General features: G+C 40.0%; 1 protein-coding gene across 3 annotated transcripts in view; it reads left to right on the top strand.

The window, feature by feature from the left end:
* pak4 (p21 protein (Cdc42/Rac)-activated kinase 4) overlaps window positions 1-20,670 on the top strand; it is a 59,024-nt gene extending 38,354 nt beyond the window's left edge. For all 3 annotated transcript variants that reach the window (XM_021319391.2, XM_012868301.3, XM_021319390.2), the window contains exons 7-11: window positions 3,557-3,690; window positions 5,689-5,815; window positions 12,834-12,959; window positions 16,259-16,393; window positions 19,504-20,670. In XM_021319391.2, the coding sequence (XP_021175066.2) occupies window positions 3,557-3,690; window positions 5,689-5,815; window positions 12,834-12,959; window positions 16,259-16,393; window positions 19,504-19,659 (678 nt within the window). In that variant the 3' untranslated portion in view covers window positions 19,660-20,670. The remainder of the gene's footprint in view (window positions 1-3,556; window positions 3,691-5,688; window positions 5,816-12,833; window positions 12,960-16,258; window positions 16,394-19,503) is intronic.
* The last annotated feature ends 645 nt before the right edge of the window (window positions 20,671-21,315 follow it).

Below are 21,315 nucleotides of genomic sequence, written 5' to 3'. Positions count from 1 at the left end.
ACAAGGTCAAGATGTCCACAGCAAATGTGCAACTGGAGTAACATTTATATTTGTTTAAATAAAAAAAGGAATATAAGAACAAACTTAAATTCAGTAGATGAGTTGTTTAGAATACAAGAAAATGTAAGTTTGTTGCTTATTAATCTTTCTTTAGATAACCTCAGTCATCTAAATCTAACGGAGAAGCCATCCGTTCAATGAAAAAGCATTACTGTACAATTTTGGGAAATAAACTCATCTCCCCCTGATTTAAATAAACGAGCGTCACCTTTCTCTCGCTCCCTGAACTGCGGAGCAACTTCGTAGCATGTTTCGTTACATCCACTGCAATAGCTAGAATCATGTGAGAATTCCAGCTACCAGTAGTTCTAATTAAACATGCTACCAATGAAGGGCTGGATTAACGATAAAGGCACACTCCCTTAATAACCCCAAAGAGAGGTAGGAAATTTATTTATTTCCAGAAATGGCATATGATTTACTAGGAACCACATTAAGCACAGCCAGTGATGTAAAACTAGCTACTTACCACCAGAGTTGCCTTCCATGCTGGTCATAACTTTAGCTTCTGTCCGGTAAGAATCAAAAACACGACATTCGTTAAATTGTATGCCATGTTGTGTGCACAGGTATATCTGCCAGTTGGATCTATTTCCTCCCGCGGATGTATATGCCACTTTGCAATGATTGCAAAGCGCCTCGTTGCCATCTTTCTCTTCCTTAAAATGAAGCTAAACTTTCGACTGCTTCCCCTGATGGGGCGGCATTTTTTTTTGTTTTGCTTTAAGCCTGGTCACGTTGTGCGCAAGTTACGCACACGTGCTTACTGAACGCCGTGTGCGTAACTTGCGTATAAAACGTGACGTAACTTGCGTAAAAAAAAACGTTGTGCTAACGTTGTGCTGCTCAGAGCCGCGGCACGACTGAATCGAAAAGAGAATCGTTTAGCGAGCTGCCAAACGGTGTCGTGGAATTGGAAAACACGGAACCGGTTCTGAACAGGAACCGGTTTTCGATTCCCATCCCTATTATTTGGATGGAGCGACGTCTTTTTTCATTAATATCCTTGAGGGGGCTGTCCTGGTACGTCCTGTCACACAAAGGATTGTGGGATAAACCTTCACCGGGGGTTCCTAGGCAGAACTAGCGGCGGGAGGAAGCATACAGGCTCCTTTTCCTACCTCCTTTAACCGATGTATCACTAGTTAGAACGGTTTAGCAAATGGGGGAGGGTCTCTCCAAGGACGCGACTAAGGTAGAGGAGTTGTTCTTATCAATCACAGACGGTGGATCAAGAGCCATTACCTGGGATGTTAAAGAAAAATGGGAGCTAGAAGAAAATGTGACTTGGAGGAAACATTCATGTCAGGACTTAACTAGCAGCCTGAATGTGGGGTGACTAAATCCACGTTTTGGGATTGTAGAGTTTCAGAAATATGTACATAATTAGGAACATAAAGAGCATTTTTGAGAATTTAACAACTTTTGGATCCAACCCGCTACATTCTGGGAGTTGTTACCTAAGAAGCTGACAGGTCAGCGTTGGGAAATGATGATTAAGAGAGTTTTTTTTTTTTTTTTCTAATGGTAGCGCCTCTGATTGGCTGAGGCTGCGTCCTCCCAGGATCACGCAATGGAGAGACGGATTTAAACACGGGTTACATCATGGAAACGAACAACAGCTGAAGCTGGAGACTACAGAGTCGAGATGGAAACTAATAAAACGGTTCATAGCCGAGTCCTGACAACGTTATTTATTTACCCTTTTGTTTTATTCTTCTGCGTTGCTGTATATAACGATACTTCTTTATTCCTCCCTGGATTGACGTCGTTTTTTGTTTTTTTTTGGGAAGTCTAGATTGTTGCGGGTTTTGTTTGGTCCCCTGTAGGGTTGTTTAAAAATAATCAATATCTCGATATAATCGATACAAAAAAAAATTCATTATTCAAAGACACTCATTTGTGTCAAAATCAATATACGTTTTCCCAAACTGTCCTACTTCCTGCGATAACGGAAACGCTGCGCCTCCCTGCAGCCGTTGTTCTTAGCAACGATCTGCTGCTGGAAGTTTAAACCCTGCTAACAAGTCGAGTTCCTACAGGAAAAAAAAAAACACACGAGAGCCTCTTTTTCCACAAGAGACACACAAAACTGTCGTTAGGAGGAACTTTCCCTATAAAGGTTGATAAGGGAAAAATTAAATGCTGAACGATGCTACATGCTAGTTGCGTTATCGCTACCAGGTAGCGGCACGACGCGCATGTTTGAGAGCAACTTAAAAATGTCGGGAAAGCCCCGGATCTGCAGCAGTAAACCTGGACGCGTAAGCTAACGCCGTCTGATAAAATGTTAGCTTATGTCGGTCTAAGCTTCCTCTTGGTTCTGTGGTACGAATCGGTGTTAACCAGCTGACGGCTAAATAGTGAAGCGGTGGAACAAATCAGTACGTTTCCTGAACACTTGCTCCATAGTCTCATAGTGTTTATGCTCAATTAGGGCTGGACGATTTAGAAAAAAAAAGCATATCACACTGCAAAAAAGGATCTAAAAATAAGTAAATGTTCTTAAAATTAGTGTTTCTGTCCTAGATTTGAGCAGGTAAATAAGATTATCCGCCAATGGAATGAGTATTTTGACCGCTAAAATAAGATAATTAGATATACTGCACTTGAAATAAGATGACGGAGATCAATTGTTCCTATTTTAAGTGCAAAAATCTAATTCTATTGGCAGATCATCTTATTTGCCGGCTCAAATCAAGGAAAAATACACTAATTTTAGGAACATGAGACTTATTTTTAGTTCCGTTTTTGCAGTGCAATAAAATAAAAATCACATTTATCGATAATTATCAACAAATTCAACATATATTTTAAGTGCAGCCCTGGTTATTTTATGCTGTTGTTTAACGACCTATTTGTAGATACAAACACTGAATTCAAACTCAACCCTTTATTCAACCAAATTTTTACCAAAACTGTAAGTTTTTTTAAAAACGAAAACGAACGCGTGCTCTCTGAACTCTCTGAAGGGGGCGGAGCTTAGTTCCTGGGTCTGCGTTGTGATTGGCTAGGAGGATGTAATGATGTAATATTAACCTACACGGCTAGAATGCAAAAGGAAGGAAAACTGTTATTCTACTGAACTTTTTACTAACCCTTTTTTTTATCATTGATATACGCTTATCGATCGATATATATATTGTTATTGAATTATCGTCCAGCCTTATGCTCAATAAGGACTATAAGGTGTGGGAAAGTCTGACGATCTAACTCCAGATTGCTCAACTACCAAAGTTATGGACTTATGGATTTATAAGAGATGGACGACTGAGTAAGCAATGGGATTATATTGGTGTGGACAGTGAGCCGGTGCAAGGCTACATTATTTTACCTGTATATATGAACCATCTGTGGAAAATAATTAAATAAAACTACGAGTAAAAATCATTGTTTATAGGTTTAAAAATATAAATTTTTCAACTAACAATTAGTGTCAGCGTTACCTCAGCTGTGTTGCGACGGTCCTCATGGTGCGCCTGTTGCTTGGCTGCAGGTGGTGATCATGCGGGACTACCACCATGAGAACGTGGTGGAGATGTACAACAGCTACCTGGTGGGCGATGAACTGTGGGTGGTCATGGAGTTCCTGGAGGGAGGAGCCCTCACCGACATCGTGACGCACACCAGGTGAGACCAGCGGCGTCCTGTTAGCTGTCATCGTTTGTTTTGGTGTTTTCTATCTATCTATCTATCTATCTATCTATCTATCTATACATCTATACATCTATACATCTATCTTTCTATCTATCTATACATCTATACATCTATCTATCTATACATCTGTACATCTATCTATCTATACATCTGTACATCTATCTATCTATCTATACATCTATCTATCTATACATCTATCTATCTATACATCTATCTATCTATACATCTATCTATCTATACATCTATCTATAAATCTATCTATACATCTATCTATCTATCTATACATCTATCTATCTATCTATACATCTATCTATCTATACATCTATCTATACATCTATACATCTATCTATACATCTATACATCTATCTATACATCTATACATCTATCTATACATCTATACATCTATCTATACATCTATCTAGTCTATACATCTATCTATCTATTACATCGATCTATACTATCTATACATCCTGTACATCTATCTATCTATACATCTGTCACATCTAATCTATCTATCTTATCTATACATCTATCTATCTATCTATACATCTAATCTATCTAATCTATACATCTATCTTATACATAGATCATCGTCTATTATAACATCTATCTATCTATCTATACATCTATCTATCTATACATCTATCTATACATCTATACATCTATCTATCTATCTATACATCTATCTATCTATACATCTATCTATACATCTATCTATCTATACATCTATCTATCTATACATCTATCTATCTATCTATACATCTATCTATCTATCTATCTATACATCTATCTATATATCTATACATCTATCTATCTATCTATACATTTATCTATCTATCTATCTATACATCTATCTATATATCTATACATCTATCTATCTATCTATCTATACATCTATACATCTATCTATATATCTAAATATCTATCTATCTATCTATCTATAATTTATGTGATTTTGTTGTTAGCACATTCAACTATATAAAGAACAAAGTATTTAATAATTGTCATTCATTCAGATGTAGGATGTGTTATTTTAGTATTCCTTTTATTTTATATTTTTATCAGTTTATATATATATTTGTTTTTAATAATCTTCCAGGCTGGCATTTGTATGAAACATGGAAATTGTTCGCTGTTTTAGGAAACACGTGGATGATGAAAACTGTAAGAACTCTGTTGGGTTAAATGTGTTTTTTTATTTTATTTTTAATTCAGATTTTTATAAATAACACTGTCAGAAAAATCTAGAAATCTGGGACCTGGAAAAGTAGGAATAGGAATTGTGAAATGGAAGATATTGGTTTCGATGCAAATCACATCATTTAAACAGAGATAATAAAGACCAAAAGCTGTGATTTAAAGAATAATTTATACTCAGTCCAGCTGTCTGAAGATTTAAAAGATAAAAAAGAAAAAACACGAATAACTAAACTTTGTATAATTGGGAAATGTGTAGGATCCCTCCTTTTAAGGTGGAACCAAAAATTTAAACGCGGTTTTCCACCAGCTGCAGCCTCTGCCGCTATCTTGGTTGCATTTTTAGAAGAATGGGCGCAGCTCCTGATGAATGAAAGCTGCTGATGTTGACGTTACTCTTGGGGATAGATGCGTAACAAGTTTTATTTTCTGAACATTTTTCTGGCTTGACTAAGACGTATTTTAGTCCTCCGAAGGTTGAGCTGGTGTAGGGAGTGTTTTTTTTATAAATCCCCCACTCAGCAGAAACATTTCTGTCCATTAGGGGGCAGCGCAACACTAAATGATGGAGAAACTCAGTTTTATGGCCTGTTGGATCTGGTATTTTTCCATAGCTGCAGATTTATCTGTCTTTGTGTATCTATGCAGTTTTTATTTCTGGTTATAATGTTTTGTTTAAAGTAATAAATTGTGAAATTCAGTGGAAGTCCTGACAGAAACGGGGAGGAAAAGCTCTAATTGATGGATGTCGCCGCTGTCCTCTTGACCCTCCAGGATGAACGAGGAGCAGATCGCCACCGTGTGTCTGTCGGTTCTGAAGGCGCTGTCGGTCCTGCACACCCAGGGCGTGATCCACAGAGACATCAAGAGCGACTCCATCCTCCTGACTCACGACGGCCGGGTACGTACCAGCCACAGGCGTGACAAACTCTTCACGCTGCGCCGTTTAAAACAACAACACCAAACAGTCGGTCCCTCCGTCATTTCGCTTAATGCTCCCAAAGCCTTAAAATAAATCCCTTTTTTTTTAACGGGAGTGGCGTAGTTTTGAAATATAACCTTTTGAAATAATCCTGTTTAAGAAATGTTTTTATATCGTAACTCCTTTATACTAGCAGCACTTCTCCTCCTCCTCTTTGCAGAAATACTGCAGAAGTTCCAGAGTTGTGGTTCCTCTCTTTTGCTTACTTTTTCCTTATCTCAGTCCACAGGTTTTAAATAGGATTTGGGTCTGGGAACGTGGTTCTCCATGGAAGAAGGTGGATTTTTGTGCTTGGTGAAGCATCTCTGTGTTTATTTGGGTCTTTACCCCCCCAGAAAGCTGCAGTTACAACTCATCTTGAGTTTCCGGTGAGCTACATCCGGCCTGGCATTTTAAAGAGCTAACGATGCCGTGCATGCAGGGCTTTTGGAAGAAAAACAAACCCACATCATCATGCATCCTCCACCGTGCTCGGCACTGGGATTTATTTTCCCACACATCTGGTGCAGGGAGCTCAATCTTCATCTGCTCCAACCAAAACAATCTTTTTATGGCCAGTTAGCTTGCTGCTAGCTTATAATGGTTTTCATGCAGACTTGGTGACCTTAAGATGTCACTCTTTGCTGCAGTTTTTTAAGGCTTTTTGTGCATCTTTGCCAGCTTTTATTTATTTATCAATAAATGAAGAGGACACTAAATAAGAACCTAGACTCTGGTGTACTTCTATTTAATTTATGGCATACTTCTATTCAAATCCTTTTCTAAACAGCTTGCAGTGTAATACACTATAAGGACGTTTGGGCTTTATGCTGCTCTTTTAATTTTTGTTTTACTTCTGCTTTTTTGCATGCAGCCTGTTATTGCAATTAAAAGCAGTAAATCCCCCCCTTTTGCTGACGAGTTGTAAATGAAAACTGTCGGAAATCAATGAATAGCCTAATTGAGCTTTCTTCGGCACCATTGTTGCTGAGCTGCAACAGATAAAGTCACTTCCTGTGGGTGACTAGCAAGTTTCTGCTTTCTGCAGAAAATGAAACCAGCCTCGTTGCATAGCAACTCCAAAGTGAAAAGCGCCTCAGTTTGTTTTGTCGCTGTCAGCAGAAGCGTTTATAGCGCTAATGCTGGAGCTGTGATGTTGGTTCAGGTGAGTAATAAACAGAAAAACCAACATTAGTGACACGGTGTTCTAGTTTTCGTTACACTTTGAGGTTTTTATGCCAGTCATCGGGTGAAAACTGAGCCTTACTATCTGAATGCAGCACTAACAAGTAAATAAAAGCTTCTATGGACTAACATTTATTAACTAATGTACCTTTTGGCCACACCACACCACTAAGGCTGTATGGGTAAAGGTTTCAAGTTTACATACCTCTAAACGGCATGAGAAGCTTCTGCCCTATTAATACTTAATGTCAGTGCTGCATTCACTACCGTTAATAAAAACTCCCTTGTTGATAGATTGTAAAATCGGTCCAATCGTCTGGTGCTGTGAAAACTAACCTACTGTCATCTAGTCATTAGAAATGGGAACAATCGGCTATCGCACATGCCGTTTATTTATTTATTTATTTATTTATTTGAATTAGGACAATGCACATTCATCAACATGTCAGCTTAAAGCATCAATGTAAATATGCCAGAATTAGCACAACGGCTAATTTGCATTTGCTGTCCTAAGGCAGAACAGTGAACATTAAGCAAGACGAGAGAGAACAGAGTGGACACAAACAGATAAGATGCCAATAACATAAAATCACAATAAAATGATTTATTTATTCAAGGCTGTGTTCTCGGCCCACTTTTATCCACCTGCAATGCCATCTCTATATATGCCGATGACATGCAGCTTTACGTTTATGTGTGTTTAAAATATCCATGAGTGCATCGGTCAGAATTCTCGTTCAGCTTAATGGAGAAAAGACAGAAGCTGTTGGTTTTCTTCCAAAAATTAAAGATTACACTTTTTTGTAATCATAGAGCAGGCGAAACAAACAACAACGTAGGCTTCATCTTGGACTCCGGCCTGAATTTTAGCGAGCAACTGTTACTAAATCGGCTTATTGGCGTCTTAACATGTCCAGAATTAAGCGTTTCCTGTGAAAAGACTTTATTTTGGAGTAGGAAGGCTTTTTCTTCTTTTAGAAATCTTATCAGGCAGCTTCAGCTCATCATGAAACTGCTGCCAGGGCCCAAACCAACACCACAAACACGGACCTCATTTTAGCACTCTTTAAAAACAATTAAATTATTCAAAATCGTTGTATTTGTTAGGGCTGAACGATTTTGGAAAACAATCCAATTGCAATTTTTTTTATCTTAATACTGCAATTTAACGTGATTATTATTATTTTTTTCAGTTTAATTTATCATGTCTTTTTAAACATATTAGGACCGTACGATTTTGACAAAAATCTAAATTGCGATATATTTCAACCATAATTGCGATTTAATTTGGACTTTTCTCTGCATTAACCACAAGCAACAAAAATGACAAAGATGTTTGTCAACAAGGACTATTTAAAACAAGAAATTTAACAGTTTTTATTTATCTGAATATTATTATTCAAGAGAATAGCTTGTTGAGTTGGACATCAATCCTTGTGCAACCAACCAACAAGTCTATGTATTAATCAGTTTGATCGTGCTTAATGCTGTGGTAACATTCCTGAAAGTTTCTGGTAAAAACAGTATTGTTACATAAACTCTAAAACAAATAATAAAATTAGATTATCTCACTGCTGCAACTCTCTTCCCTTCCATGTGGAGGTAAACCCACTTTAAACATTTTACCAACACCTAAAGGATGCTTCTGATCCATTAATTGTTACGTTGCCAAAAATTGCAGACCTCTGCGATTTGGAAATTGCGTTTTATAAAATAAAACGCAATGCGATTAATTGTTCAGGCCTAGTATTTGTCTATAATACGCTGAAGGATCTTTGGCCTAAAATACTTCCCAGAGTTGCTGCTCCTCATCTCTGGAACCAACTGCCTGCCAACATGAGAAGTCCAGAACCTTTTTTTTTTTAATGTTTTTTCTTCTCTGTTTTTAGGTCATTTTAGGTCAAGTTTAAGCATTTAATGTTTTTAAATTAGCATTTTCAACTTAAACCCTGTCATTGTTTGAAAGTAATTCTCTTATTTTATTATAAAACACCTTTATGAGCAGTTTAACGGCAGTTTAATACAGATAAACTTGCCTTGCCTCATTTATCCATGAGGAGCTGTGTCTCACTTCCTTTTCTGTAGAAACCTTTTTTCTTCTGCAGAAAGTTCATTAACTCGACAGCTCTGAGTGACGTCCGACGACGACGTGCAAATTGCCTATTTTGCACTGAGATGAGTTAGTTAACGTGTAAACCGCAGGGGAGAATGACTGTAGCTTGTGGCTTGGCATCTTCGTCAGCTTGAACTTCAGCTGGTCGCACGGCCACAAAACGTACAAAGTGTCTTCACTTTGTACGTTTTGTGGGAGAAGATGAGAAGAAAATCACCCGTAGTCCACGTTTGGTCTTCTGCCGTTGCTGCTGAAGAATCAGAGCTCACAGTGTTGACCTGTTTTAACCTCGCAGGGGAGGTTTGTTTGCGTTTGGTCAGTTTTGCAGCAAATGCGTCGCACTCCTGAGCAGGGTCCGAAATTAACACTCGCCAGTCGCCAAATGCGAGTAAATTTCCCGTTTGGCGAGTGAATTTCAGAGGGCTAGCTGCCACATGGCAAGTAAATGTTTGTACCAAATAAATTAAAAATAACATAAAAATAACAAAACCCATGTGGGCTGCGGATGATCCGTTCACAGCTCTGTCCATCCAGAGCTCAGTCTAAAGTTATCTGGGAGGGCGGCTCCCAGATAACGTCTTCATTCAGAACCAGTCATGGCTGCACGCTGGATCAGAAAACAGATCTGCTAACCAGATACAGTCTAAAACGCCAATTAGTCTGTTTATAAGTTTCGTTCTTGTTTATTCTGCATTTTTTAACTACGTGCGCTGTGTCTCTGTGCTTCACCGCTCTTACTGCGCCCCCGCCCTCTCAGGGCCAGGGGCTTTTATCAGCGGCCAGCCTTCAAAACGTTTAAAGTCCTTCCACTCGTACCAAAATGTCCCAAATGAAATGAATAGGAGAGTCAGTAGCTGTTTCATGCCCCCTTGTTTTTAACGACACAGAAACAGCGGTGCTTCAGTGGGCGTGGTTCCATGCGCCAGGTGCGCAAAATTACGTTACATGTAATATAGGTGTGCACTTTTAAGGGTCATTTTAAGGAACTTAACTTGTAATATCAGGGGCTTTAGCTTAGATCCATTTTTCATTCTCTCCTCTCTAAAGGAGCCCTACAGTCTTAATTTATGCATTTTCCCCACGTATCCCTCGCGTGCAGCGCACCAATGAGGGTAAAATCCAGCAGCAAGACGCAGCATGAACCCCTGTGTGCTTTAAGTGTGGCAGATGAAACTCTGCCTCATTCACAAATGAGACCAACATGGATAGAATAATGATAATCTGTAGTGTTTTTATTGCCTGGATGTGAATCTGATAATTCATATTGTGCCTTTTATAACAAACTTAATATTTTCCTATCAAAAGTAGGAAACAAGGATTTCTCTTCCAGGGTCCAGTCAGCCACGCCCCCAACCACACCCTGGAAAATAAACCTATTCTCACTCTTAATTTTTGGTAAAAATTGAGAGGTCTGGTGAGGGTTAATATTTTGGCTGGTAAAAAATATGCCTGGCCGGTTGATTTTACATCTACCGGCCAACTTGGCCGGTGAATCAGGAAGTTAATTTCGGACACTGCTCCTGAGGCGACGGAGCTCGCCGGGGATCTTTTTTAATAAACAAGACGTGACGACGTCCAGAAAAACGACAAAGTTCTCCAGATTTTACAGATTTAACCAGAAAGTTTCATGAAAGGACATCACTGCTTTGGATAAAATAAAATCAAAATGATACCCTGGATCTAAAACCAGAGAGAACTCGTTGGGAACCCATTGGGAACCGGTTCTAGCACCTCTAACCTGGGAAAACACTTAAATTTTGGGTCGAGTAGCTTTCACAGTATCTGCGTTGCTCTTGTAATGATTTGATGTAAAGCGTTTAAAACCAGCGTTGCCCTGCAGATGTGACGACACAGAACGGGGCTGAAAAAGTAGTAAAAATGATCCCCATCGTGCTTCAGTGTGACGTTGAGGACTGTGTGGGAACGCGGCCTCTGGTACCTGCAGCACCACCTGCTTTTGGTTTGTGAGGCACTTCTTTTCTGCTCAGTAGAAAAAGGAACCCTGAATTTATGCATCTGGATGACGAACGCAGCAACTAAAGTAAAGATAAATCAGATCGCATCAGACGGCAAACAGAGACGTTGTTTTGTATTTTAAATAGAAATTGATGAATTGTGACGTTTATTTGCGTCCAGCGGGGAAATCTTTTGGGTCTTTACCAGCTTTGCACATCAAGACACTGAGATCTTTGCAAAAACACCTCGCGCTCGTACAGATCGTCTCCGAACATCAAGTCGCAGATTCACGGTAGGATTCAGCTCTGGGCTTTGACTAGGCCATTCTAACACACCAATATGTGTTGATTGAAGCCATTTCAGCCCCGATATAAAAGCTTTGTGCAGCTTCTTCCAGGATCGTCGCTGGTTTACATCCCCACTGCAAAAACAGAACTAGAAATAAGTAAAATGTTCTTAAAATTAGTGTATTTATCCTTGATTTGAGCAGGTAAATAAGATGACTTGCCATTGCAATAAGTGTTTTGCACTTAAAACAGGAATAATTCATCTCAATCATCTTATTTCAAGTACAGGATGTCTAATTATCTTATTTTAGGGGTCAGAATACTCATTCCATTGGCAGATGATCTTATTTACCTGCTCAAATCAAGGATAAATACACTACCTTTAAGAACATTTTACTTATTTTTAGATCCGTTTTTGCAGTGCGGTTGTGGAAAGCTCGATTTTTGGTCCCGCCTGAGCGGATCGCCTCGTGTCACACCTTCAACATTATGCTGTTTAAAAAGGTGCAACATTCACTGTGCCGTTTCTGTTATTAAAAAAATAAACTAAACATTGAACTGAACTCTGCAGCGGTGCATCTCTAAGCTTCAGTGCAAACAGGTTCTCTGCATTTTCAGCGTTTATTTTCAGACATGAGAAATGTTGCGATGCAAATTTAACCCTCAATCTGCTGTAGATATTTGTATCTGGAAAAAAATAACCTGCGTGCAAAAGGCTTGTTTTTTTTTTTTTTTTTTTGGCCTTCAGATGGCTGCTGGCTGCAGAGTTTTGGTGTTTGGGTGTGAGTGATTCTGTGGTTTGGCCTAGCTGGGGAAGCAGACTCAACCAACCCTGAAGTACTTCTCGGCAGAGGGATGGGCGTGTGTTTGACCTCCTCTCACACCTGCACGCTGCGGTTTTGTTATTAAATCCCCCTTTTTGTTTTCACCGCTGCTCGTCTTGACTTGTTGAGCCGTTCGGTTTGGGAAACAGAGTCGCCCGTGAGGCTCAAGTGGTGAATGGCGTCCATTGAGGTCATGTTGCACCCGCTCTACCAATGCTGCATTGTTGAGACCCACTTCTCTGAACCAGCTTGTTTCATTTCCCCTTTTTTTTGGGTTTGAGATCTGCAGTCAGGCTTGTGGTCAGCTTTACAGGCTGCTTCTCAACATTACACAGCCGTGTACAAATTTTCTGAGAAAGACGAGGGTGGGTTCCTGTGAACCTGATCTCATCGCCTGAACGCAGGAGGCTGAAATTGGCTCAAGTGTCAAAACGTAGGGAAGGAAGTTGTGGCCCCGGAGAATCAAGTATAAAACCTTTTAAAGTGCAGCTAAGACAGAAATCCAACTTTGCTGCGTGTTTAAAACTGCAAATAATAGCAGTAAATCTGTGGGAAAAGATAAATTGTGATAATTTTTTTTCATTTGTCTCCAGGTGAAGCTGTCAGACTTTGGTTTCTGCGCTCAGGTATCTAAGGAGGTCCAGAGGAGGAAGTCTCTGGTGGGAACGCCGTACTGGATGGCGCCGGAGCTTATATCCAGGCTGCCTTATGGACCAGAGGTGAAATTACCATTTTAAACTCGTTTTTTACTACTTTTTGTCTTTTCCTGGCCTGGTTTGTAGCAGGAGTTTAAATCATTACATTTTTTTCACTCGTTATTTAAAGGTATACTATGCAACCGGGGTTAATTTTTTCAGCGAGGCTCCCCCCAGAGGGCAAAAGTAAAAGTGCACTGTCATAAAGATGCTCAGCTGTTCTGGTTCCTCCGTCAAGCCAGGCGCGGTTGTTTTGAGCTTAGCAGACAGGCGAACGCAACGAAAAGTGGAAAAAACAGCAGTACAAACAATGACTAACACAGTGAAAGTATGAACATGCACACATAGAGAGAGAAACCATTCCAATGTTACTTACAATCGCATCAGCAGAAACGCGAGGTCCGCGTCAGCCTTGCAGCTTTCTTTTTCTTTTAGCTCTCGCCATTCTGAAAAAGCTTGCCCGATGTTCACCCGTGTACGACTCCTCTCTCTGTCCAGAGCCCTTTTCCTCTTTCTTACCTGCTCCGAAATGGGCTTTCGCTGTTTTCTCGCTGGTTCCGCCATGATAACTGCACAAATATCGCCACTGCGCTAGCAACGAGCACGCCTTTCACTGGGGGCGTGTAGCAGTTCTCGCCGTAAAGCAAGACCGACTCTCACGATGCACCAGACTTCTGAGCCTGTGGGTGCGGGCCGAGGGCTCCTGCAATGGGGTACCGCGCACGTGACGTCACCGTCTCAAGAGCAACGCCCCTTTTGCCGCTTTGGTAGGGAAGACAGGTAGAGAACACCCGTAGCAACCAGCTATTACACGCGCAACAGAACCAGCGATATGACCGACTTTGCAGCCGTTAAACTTTCCCAAGACGATGTCCCAGGCGCACGGATTACTGGCCGAACTGTCGAAGAACACACCAACCTTCAGCTCAAACGATGGCTTGAGGTTCGAGGGTTTAAAAAGACTGGAAAACTGGCCGAGTTGATGAACGGTAAGCTTTGTTTTTATTTTTTTCCCGCGCGGCGGTCATGGCAGCGTTGGCCGTTTTTTTGTTTATCACCGTCCAGGAATGGGTATATGTTTAATGTTTGTCTCATTTGAAATGTTTTTGAGTAAGCTATCCTGGTAGCAGGGTATCAAGTTAGCGCCTGCTACCATGATAGCCTATATGCTGTCATGGTAGCAGGCGCTACTTTATTAACATGTCGGCCACCAAAATACTCTTACCTTGACTTGATGTCGCTGGAATTGGGTCAGGATGTTCTTCGGTTGTGCCCTTTCCTCCGACAAAATGCTTGCTACATATGTAGGCCGACCGCCCCGGTGTACCAAGCGCACACATTTCTCCTTGGCAGTCTTGAAGAAAACATCCTTCATATGCGGCCGATCAGCGTACCTCGAGTCGCTGTTGCACGTTCCATAGCAACAATGTTTAAAAACCATGGTCTTAGATTTGGAAAAAGCAGTCGTTTACCGAGTAAAACCTAGGCTAACGCACGTCTCTTTTACAGCGAAACAGCGGCGGACTAGGCAAGTTTGCCCTACTGCGTACCATGTGATGTGACGTCATCGTGACGTTACATTTCTAAAAATAGCTCGCTCGCGGTACGCTATTGCAAGTACGGTATTTCCCCCACAGACCACCAGGGCGGCCAAGAAAACCTTTGTTCGACCTGAAATGACTCATTTAATCATCCAAAACGGTATGGAACACATTAATTAACTGAAAAATGTTGCATAGTATGCCTTTAAGTGTCAATTCATTACTCCTTTTAGACACTTTTAATGTCTGAATCAGTGTCTCCTGTTGTCACGACTCAAACAAGCGATGGGAATTACAGCCAAGTTTCAATCAGTAGCAATAAATCCATCCGTCTCTCGTGTTGTTTTAAAGGAGAATTTTCTGCTACTCTTTGCAGTGTTGCTTTGGCTTATTGATAACTGAAGACATTTGCACCTTTTTTGTAATATTTAAACCATAACCGGTTAAAATCTCTTTTTAATGGGCTTAGAGGAGACTGTTGCTCCCTCCGTGTATCCATGGATACGCTGAAGGAGGAAATCAGCGCCTCCTCCGAGTATTTCCTCTGAGCCTGGCTGATCAGTGCGTTTTTTTCACGTTAACCTTTGTAAAACAGAAACAGGGTTTCTGGGTTTAAAGGTTCTGTTTGCCAACAAGAATCCAGAAACTTCTGTCGGGTCATTTAACAGGAAACACAGACTGCAGAGGCGTACGGCCTGGGAGATGGCTGAAGCAAAAATACTCAAAGTATTCAACCAGAAAGACAACATTTAGCACTCTGATACTATTAAGCTCCAACTTTAGTCCAATCCGAAAAGTTCTACCAACCTACCGGTTCTTTTTCTGGAGGAGAAATCTTCCCCCGGTGCTCTGATTTGGGCCGGGTTCTCACAGCCCTCCAATCAACAAGCCAGGTGCCTTCAGTTCATGAAAATTAGCTATTTGGTAGGGCTGGACGATAATTCAATAACTATATACATTGATTGATAGACGTATATTGATGATACACTGCAAAAAGGGAACTAAAATTAAGTAAAAATGTCTTGAAATTTGTGTATTTTTCCTTGATTTTGAGGAGCTAAATAAGATTATTTGCCAATGGAATGAGTATTTTTACCCCTAAAATAAGATAATTAGATATGCTGCACTTAAAATAATATGATGGAGATGAAGTGTTCCTATTTTAAGTGCAAAAATCTTATTCCATTGGCAAATCATCTTATTTACCTGCTTTAATCGAGGAAAAATTCACTGATTTCAAGAAAATTTCACTTACTTTTAGTTCCCTTTTTGCAGTGTAGAAATAAAGAATCAGTAAAAAGTTCATTAGAATAACAGTTTTCCTTCCTTTTACATTCTAGCCATGTAGGTTAATATTACAGTCATTACATCCATCACAACCAATCACAACGCAGACCCAGGAACTAAGCTCCGCCCCCTTCAGAGCTCAGAGAGCACATGTCCAATACTTCCAGTTTTGGTAAAAAGTTATTTAAATAAAGGGTTGAGTTTGAATTCAGTGTTTTGTGTCTGTATCTAAAAACAAGTCGCTAAGCAACAGCATAAAACGACCAGGGCCGCACTTAAAATATATATTTTGATTTTGTTCATAATTATCGATATCGATCAATGTGATTTCTATTTTATCGATATGCTTTTTTTTATGCTATATCGTCCAGCCCTACCATTGGGTGTTTTCTGCGTCCAACCGTCGTCTTTGGCCTGAACTTTTGGTGAACTGTAGTTCTCGTTGGACGTTTTATAAATGAGTGGGTGTGACATTTGTCGGTTCTGCGTCTGCAGGTGGACATCTGGTCTCTGGGCATCATGGTGATAGAGATGGTGGACGGAGAGCCGCCGTACTTCAACGAGCCGCCGCTCAAAGCCATGAAGATGATCCGAGACAACCTGCCCCCCAAACTGAAGAACCTGCACAAGGTAAAAGCAAAAAAAAACAACAAGTAACTTTTATTTAATTCATGTGGGTTTCTTTTGTTTATTTTAATTAAACCAGATCGTGAAATGTTTGTTGTGAGAAAGTGAAACTCTGTGTTGTTTCAGCACATTGTCTTTAAGGACAAAGCGCTAATTAATCTCGTGTCTCACTTCTTACGACGCGGTCAATAAAGTGTTTGGTGAACTTTTGTCGACTTTATCGCGATAAGGATCTCTCAGCTGACGTCACAGTTACAGCACAGCAGAATAAAACAGAAATGTTTTTAAGCAGATCGTAAATGGGTCGTTCCCCAGAATTAGCTGGTTCTAAACGGGTCGTCTATAATTGTTGCTCTCAGAACTTCACTTGTCACAGATCTAATATAGTTCCTTAAAACGAAACTGACAACCTTAGTCCAGCTGTTGTTTTAATCTCGTGTGTGTGTGGTTTAGTTTCTTATCTGTGCCGTAATTTCCGTCTTCTTTTGTATTTCTTCGGTGGCTGTGAAACAGCTGTTTGCGAAACAATACATTTAAAAAGTAACGCCGGTGAATGAAGCAATAACGATATTTCACCAAGAAGCAGAAAATATCAGTGATAAACATGAATAAGAATCTATTATTTATTTATTTTGTGAAAGTAAAGAGAAGGATTTTGATCTAGATTATCAAATAAGCAGGTCAGAGATGCTGAACTTGGTGCAATATTTGCTTTTTTTTTTTTTCTTTGTTACAAATGCAAGTTTACAGCCTTGCAGCAGAGTTTTTAACATTTTGGTGATAACCGTGCCTATAATAAATCATATAATCATCTCCAGCTCTGACACTAGGTCTAACTATGTTGAGATTTGATTTTTACAGTTTGGACTGACAGTAAATTCAATTCAATTTTATTTATATAGCGCCAATTTATGATACATGTCATCTCAAGGCACTTTCCAAAATCAAATTCAATCAGATTATACAGATTGGATCAGATTATACAAAATGGAAAATGTAGGGGCAGAAGAGGGCGAGGAGCCTAAATCCTGCTTATCATAGGAGAATTTATTAATGAAAATGATTCAGCTTTCAGTCCTGTTGGAATTTAATTGTTGTTTTAACTGCTGTCTGATGCCAGTCAAGCAGTTGACTGAAGAATAAAGTTTAATAAAACTCAGTGGGCTTGAAGGGAGAGTACAACTGAATATCATCAGCATAACGGAGGTAACAGATGGCAGTTTCCCCCAGAAAATGGACTAATCCCGGCGGTAGGTGTCGTTGTGGGGGGTCGTCTACCCAACAACAGCTAGTAAATAACTTACTTCCTGCGCACATACAACAAGTGTTGTCTGATAGAGATGGAAGATATAATTTAAGAGGAGAATTAAATTTTAAAACTAGGTATGTTCGAACAACAAAAATAAGTTTTAGTTTATCAATTAGCGGAGTGAAGCTCTTGAACAGCTTGCCTGGAAACATTAAACAATGTAAAAGCATCCAGCAATTCAAAAAAGAATATAAGAAAAGTATTTTTGATGAATACAAAAAGAGTAATATATAAAAAGTTGGTATACTGTTTGTTTTACTGTAAATATTTGTCCTTTACCTCCATGACACATTTAACTGAGGGGTAGGGCTTAATAAGCTTATGCTTCATCCTACTCCTTTTTGAAACATGATGTATGTTTATGAAGTATTAAATGAAAAACGCACTGCTGACTTTGCATCTCTGCAATCTTAGCTGCAATTATGGCCAAAAAAAAAAAAAAAAAGCTCTGCACGCCCATCCCCCTCCTGAAACACAGACACAAAGGGCAGCTAGATGGAAATAAACATCGGTTGTTAATATCGGCCCAGTTTTACATATTGGACTGATACTGATGTGTTAAAAAAATAACTAATATTGGTCGATACCGATGTTAATGCCGATATATCGCGTAACCTGTTAGGATGGATCCTAACCACTGAGCTATATAATACACTGGAGTGCTAATCGCCGTCTGTTTGAACGAGTCGCTTTGAAGCCACCAGCCGCCATATTGGTACTCCCTATTTCCCCCCAGTAACTAGGGAACATGTGCGCTACAGCATCGAATAACGAGGATTTTCTCATGTTTATGGGGGGCTAAAGACATTTAAAATGTCAAATGCCATATACTTTTATGTTATGTTCTAAAAATATCAAGCACTGAGAAAGTCATGTGCTGAAATATTTTGCATTTTATTCATTTAAATATATATGTTTAACATTATATTGTCTTCTGTAACCCCAGTCGGTCGAGGCAGATGACCGTTCATACTGAGCCCGGTTCTGCCGGAGGTTTTCCTTCCCGTTAATGGGGAGTTTTTCTTCCCACCGTCGCTTCATGCTTGCTCAGTATGAGGGATTGCTGCAAAGCCATGTACAATGCAGACGACTGTCCACTGTGGCTCTACGCTTCCCCAGGAGTGAATGCTGCTTGTCGGGACTTTGATGCAATCAACTGGTTTCCTTATATAGGACATTTTTGACCAATCTGTATAATCTGACCCAATCTGTATAATATGATTGAACTTGATTTTGTAAAGTGCCTTGAGATGACATGTTTCATGATTTGGCGCTATATAAATAAAATTGAATTGAATTGAATTTATTAAAATATAAATAACAATATACAAAAACATGTATTTACATATGTGTATACATATATATACATATATACATATACACATACTTATATATACATATATATATATTTAATATGAATAACATGTAAAATATTTCAGCACCTAATTTCCTAGTAGTTGATAGTGTTAGTACATCCACTGACTGTAGAATTACCTGTGAAACGTTTTCACTCAGCCAGAAAACTGCTTGTTGTTGCAACTAAATCCTATGAGATTCTGTGAGAGTAGGGAGTAGCAAGATGGCGGCCGGTGACTTCAGTTTTTCGGCAAAATCAGCACTCCAGTGTTTTATATAGCTCAGTGATCCTAACACCGAGCCTTTGGGGTCCACCGCACAACATTTCCGTAAAATCTCACATAATCTGGCTAGCAGGAATGCTTCTGGGAATCACTTTCAGGATTTTAACCCTCTAAAAGCTATTTTCCGTGAAATAAAAATAAAAAAAAAACATGTTTTCCCGCAGGTCTCCCCTCTCCTGAAGGGCTTCCTGGACCGGATGCTGGTGCGGGAGCCGGCTCAGAGGGCCTCGGCCAACGAACTCCTGAAGCACCCCTTCCTGACGAAGGCCGGCCCCCCGTCCTGCATCGTCCCGCTGATGCGGCAGAACCGGATGAGATGAAGCGTGACACTAAAGACCTCCGGGGGGGGCTGTGAAGGCGACTCAGGTGGATCAGAATACTCCTGCACACGGAGAAAAAGAGGCGCGTTGTTCACGTCGAAACGCCCAGAACAGTCAAAAAAAAACGAGCCGTGCAGCAGGAGTATTCTCTTTATCTGGTGTGAGTCACTGAACTGTGGGGAGCGTTGTTCCCTGAATAAGAGGCAATAATGACGGTGTGTGTGTGAGTGGGTGTGTGGGTGGACGTGTGTAATCGTATGTTTTCCGACGGCGCTAACGGCAGCGGCTCCAGGCTGAAGGAGCAGCGGAGGAGTCCCGACTCGTGAGGAGGAGCCGGACACATCAGCGGCTCCTTTATCTCGTCTAAATTCGGATCCTGTGAAGAGTGTGAGTGTGTGTGTGAGTGTGTGTGTGTGTGGGGGGGGGGGGATGTTTTGAAGGATTCGGTGACAGTCGGAGCAACTTTTTAATCTCACTTACCGACAATCTGCGAACATTTTCACTACAGAGACTGATGCTAACCTTTGGACCGCTAACGCAGCCTGAATTTACTACTGACAGCGGCGACTTTTGACCCCTAACTGTATTTTTTTGTAGCCATAAATATCCTAGCTTCCTAATTGTAAACAAGCAAAACCACACTAAGTGAACATGTAAACACTGGAGTCTCGGTAGCAGAGGACTTTTTCCCACTTATTTCCTAATATTCCTGTGTAAGGACGGTGAACATAGAGGGGAGCGGTTTTATCCCTTTTGATAATTTTACCGTCTTTGTTTTGTGATTGTTGTGTTTTGTCTGTTTTATAGAGTGAAACTTATCAAGCACTGGTGATGAGAGATGCATAGAAAGCTGCACTCCTTGTTCATTTCTGATACACTAAAGCGTTTTTAAATTTAGTTTTGTATAGATCAGACACTACCGGAGCATTAACCAATCAGCACACACACACACGGTCCCTTTAACTCTAAGTCAAGATTAACTAATTTCTTGTTCATTTTTTAATAACAGTAGCATTTTTTTTTTTAGAACGATAGGCTTTTCTTTACGTTTGATTTTTAATTTAATTTTTCACTGTAGAAAATGAACTAAAAAAAACACTCAAACTTCTTGCTTTTCTGTGATGTTTTTTTTTTTTTTGTGTGTATGTCTGTCCTGCAACTATTTTAACACTAAAAGACCAAATTAATTTGATTATTGTGCTTCTGAACTACACTGTCGGTCCTCTTCATGCCAAGTTAACCAAACCCTGATTCCAGCTCTCCTAATGAGCTCTGAAAGCAGGAAACGGCGACTTTTAGGCCTCCTCCGGGGAAATCTGCAGGTTTATCATTTCTAAGCTCGGGGTAGAGGCGTTTGGTGGTTTTACCAATAACGGCGCTAAAAACGTCTCTTCCAGTAAAGTTTGACCCTCCATCTGTTGTGTCCTGGGTTAGTCCCTTTATTACTGCAAACAGCTGTCCTAAGATCACCCGTCTGAATTATAACAGCAGCTGGTCATGGTTGTGAGCAATCTTTACAAATCTGACCGGTTATTTATAAACGGATTTAATGTTAGCTGCACACATTTTGTTCTTTACACCAATTACAGGACTGTCTCAGAAAATTTGAATATTGTGATAAAGTTCTTTATTTTCTGTAATGCAATTAAAAAACAT

The sequence above is a fragment of the Fundulus heteroclitus genome, chromosome 18 (genome assembly GCF_011125445.2).
Source record: "Fundulus heteroclitus isolate FHET01 chromosome 18, MU-UCD_Fhet_4.1, whole genome shotgun sequence".
Classification (NCBI taxonomy): Eukaryota; Metazoa; Chordata; class Actinopteri; order Cyprinodontiformes; family Fundulidae; genus Fundulus; species Fundulus heteroclitus.
This window is presented reverse-complemented; position numbering and strand designations above follow the sequence as displayed.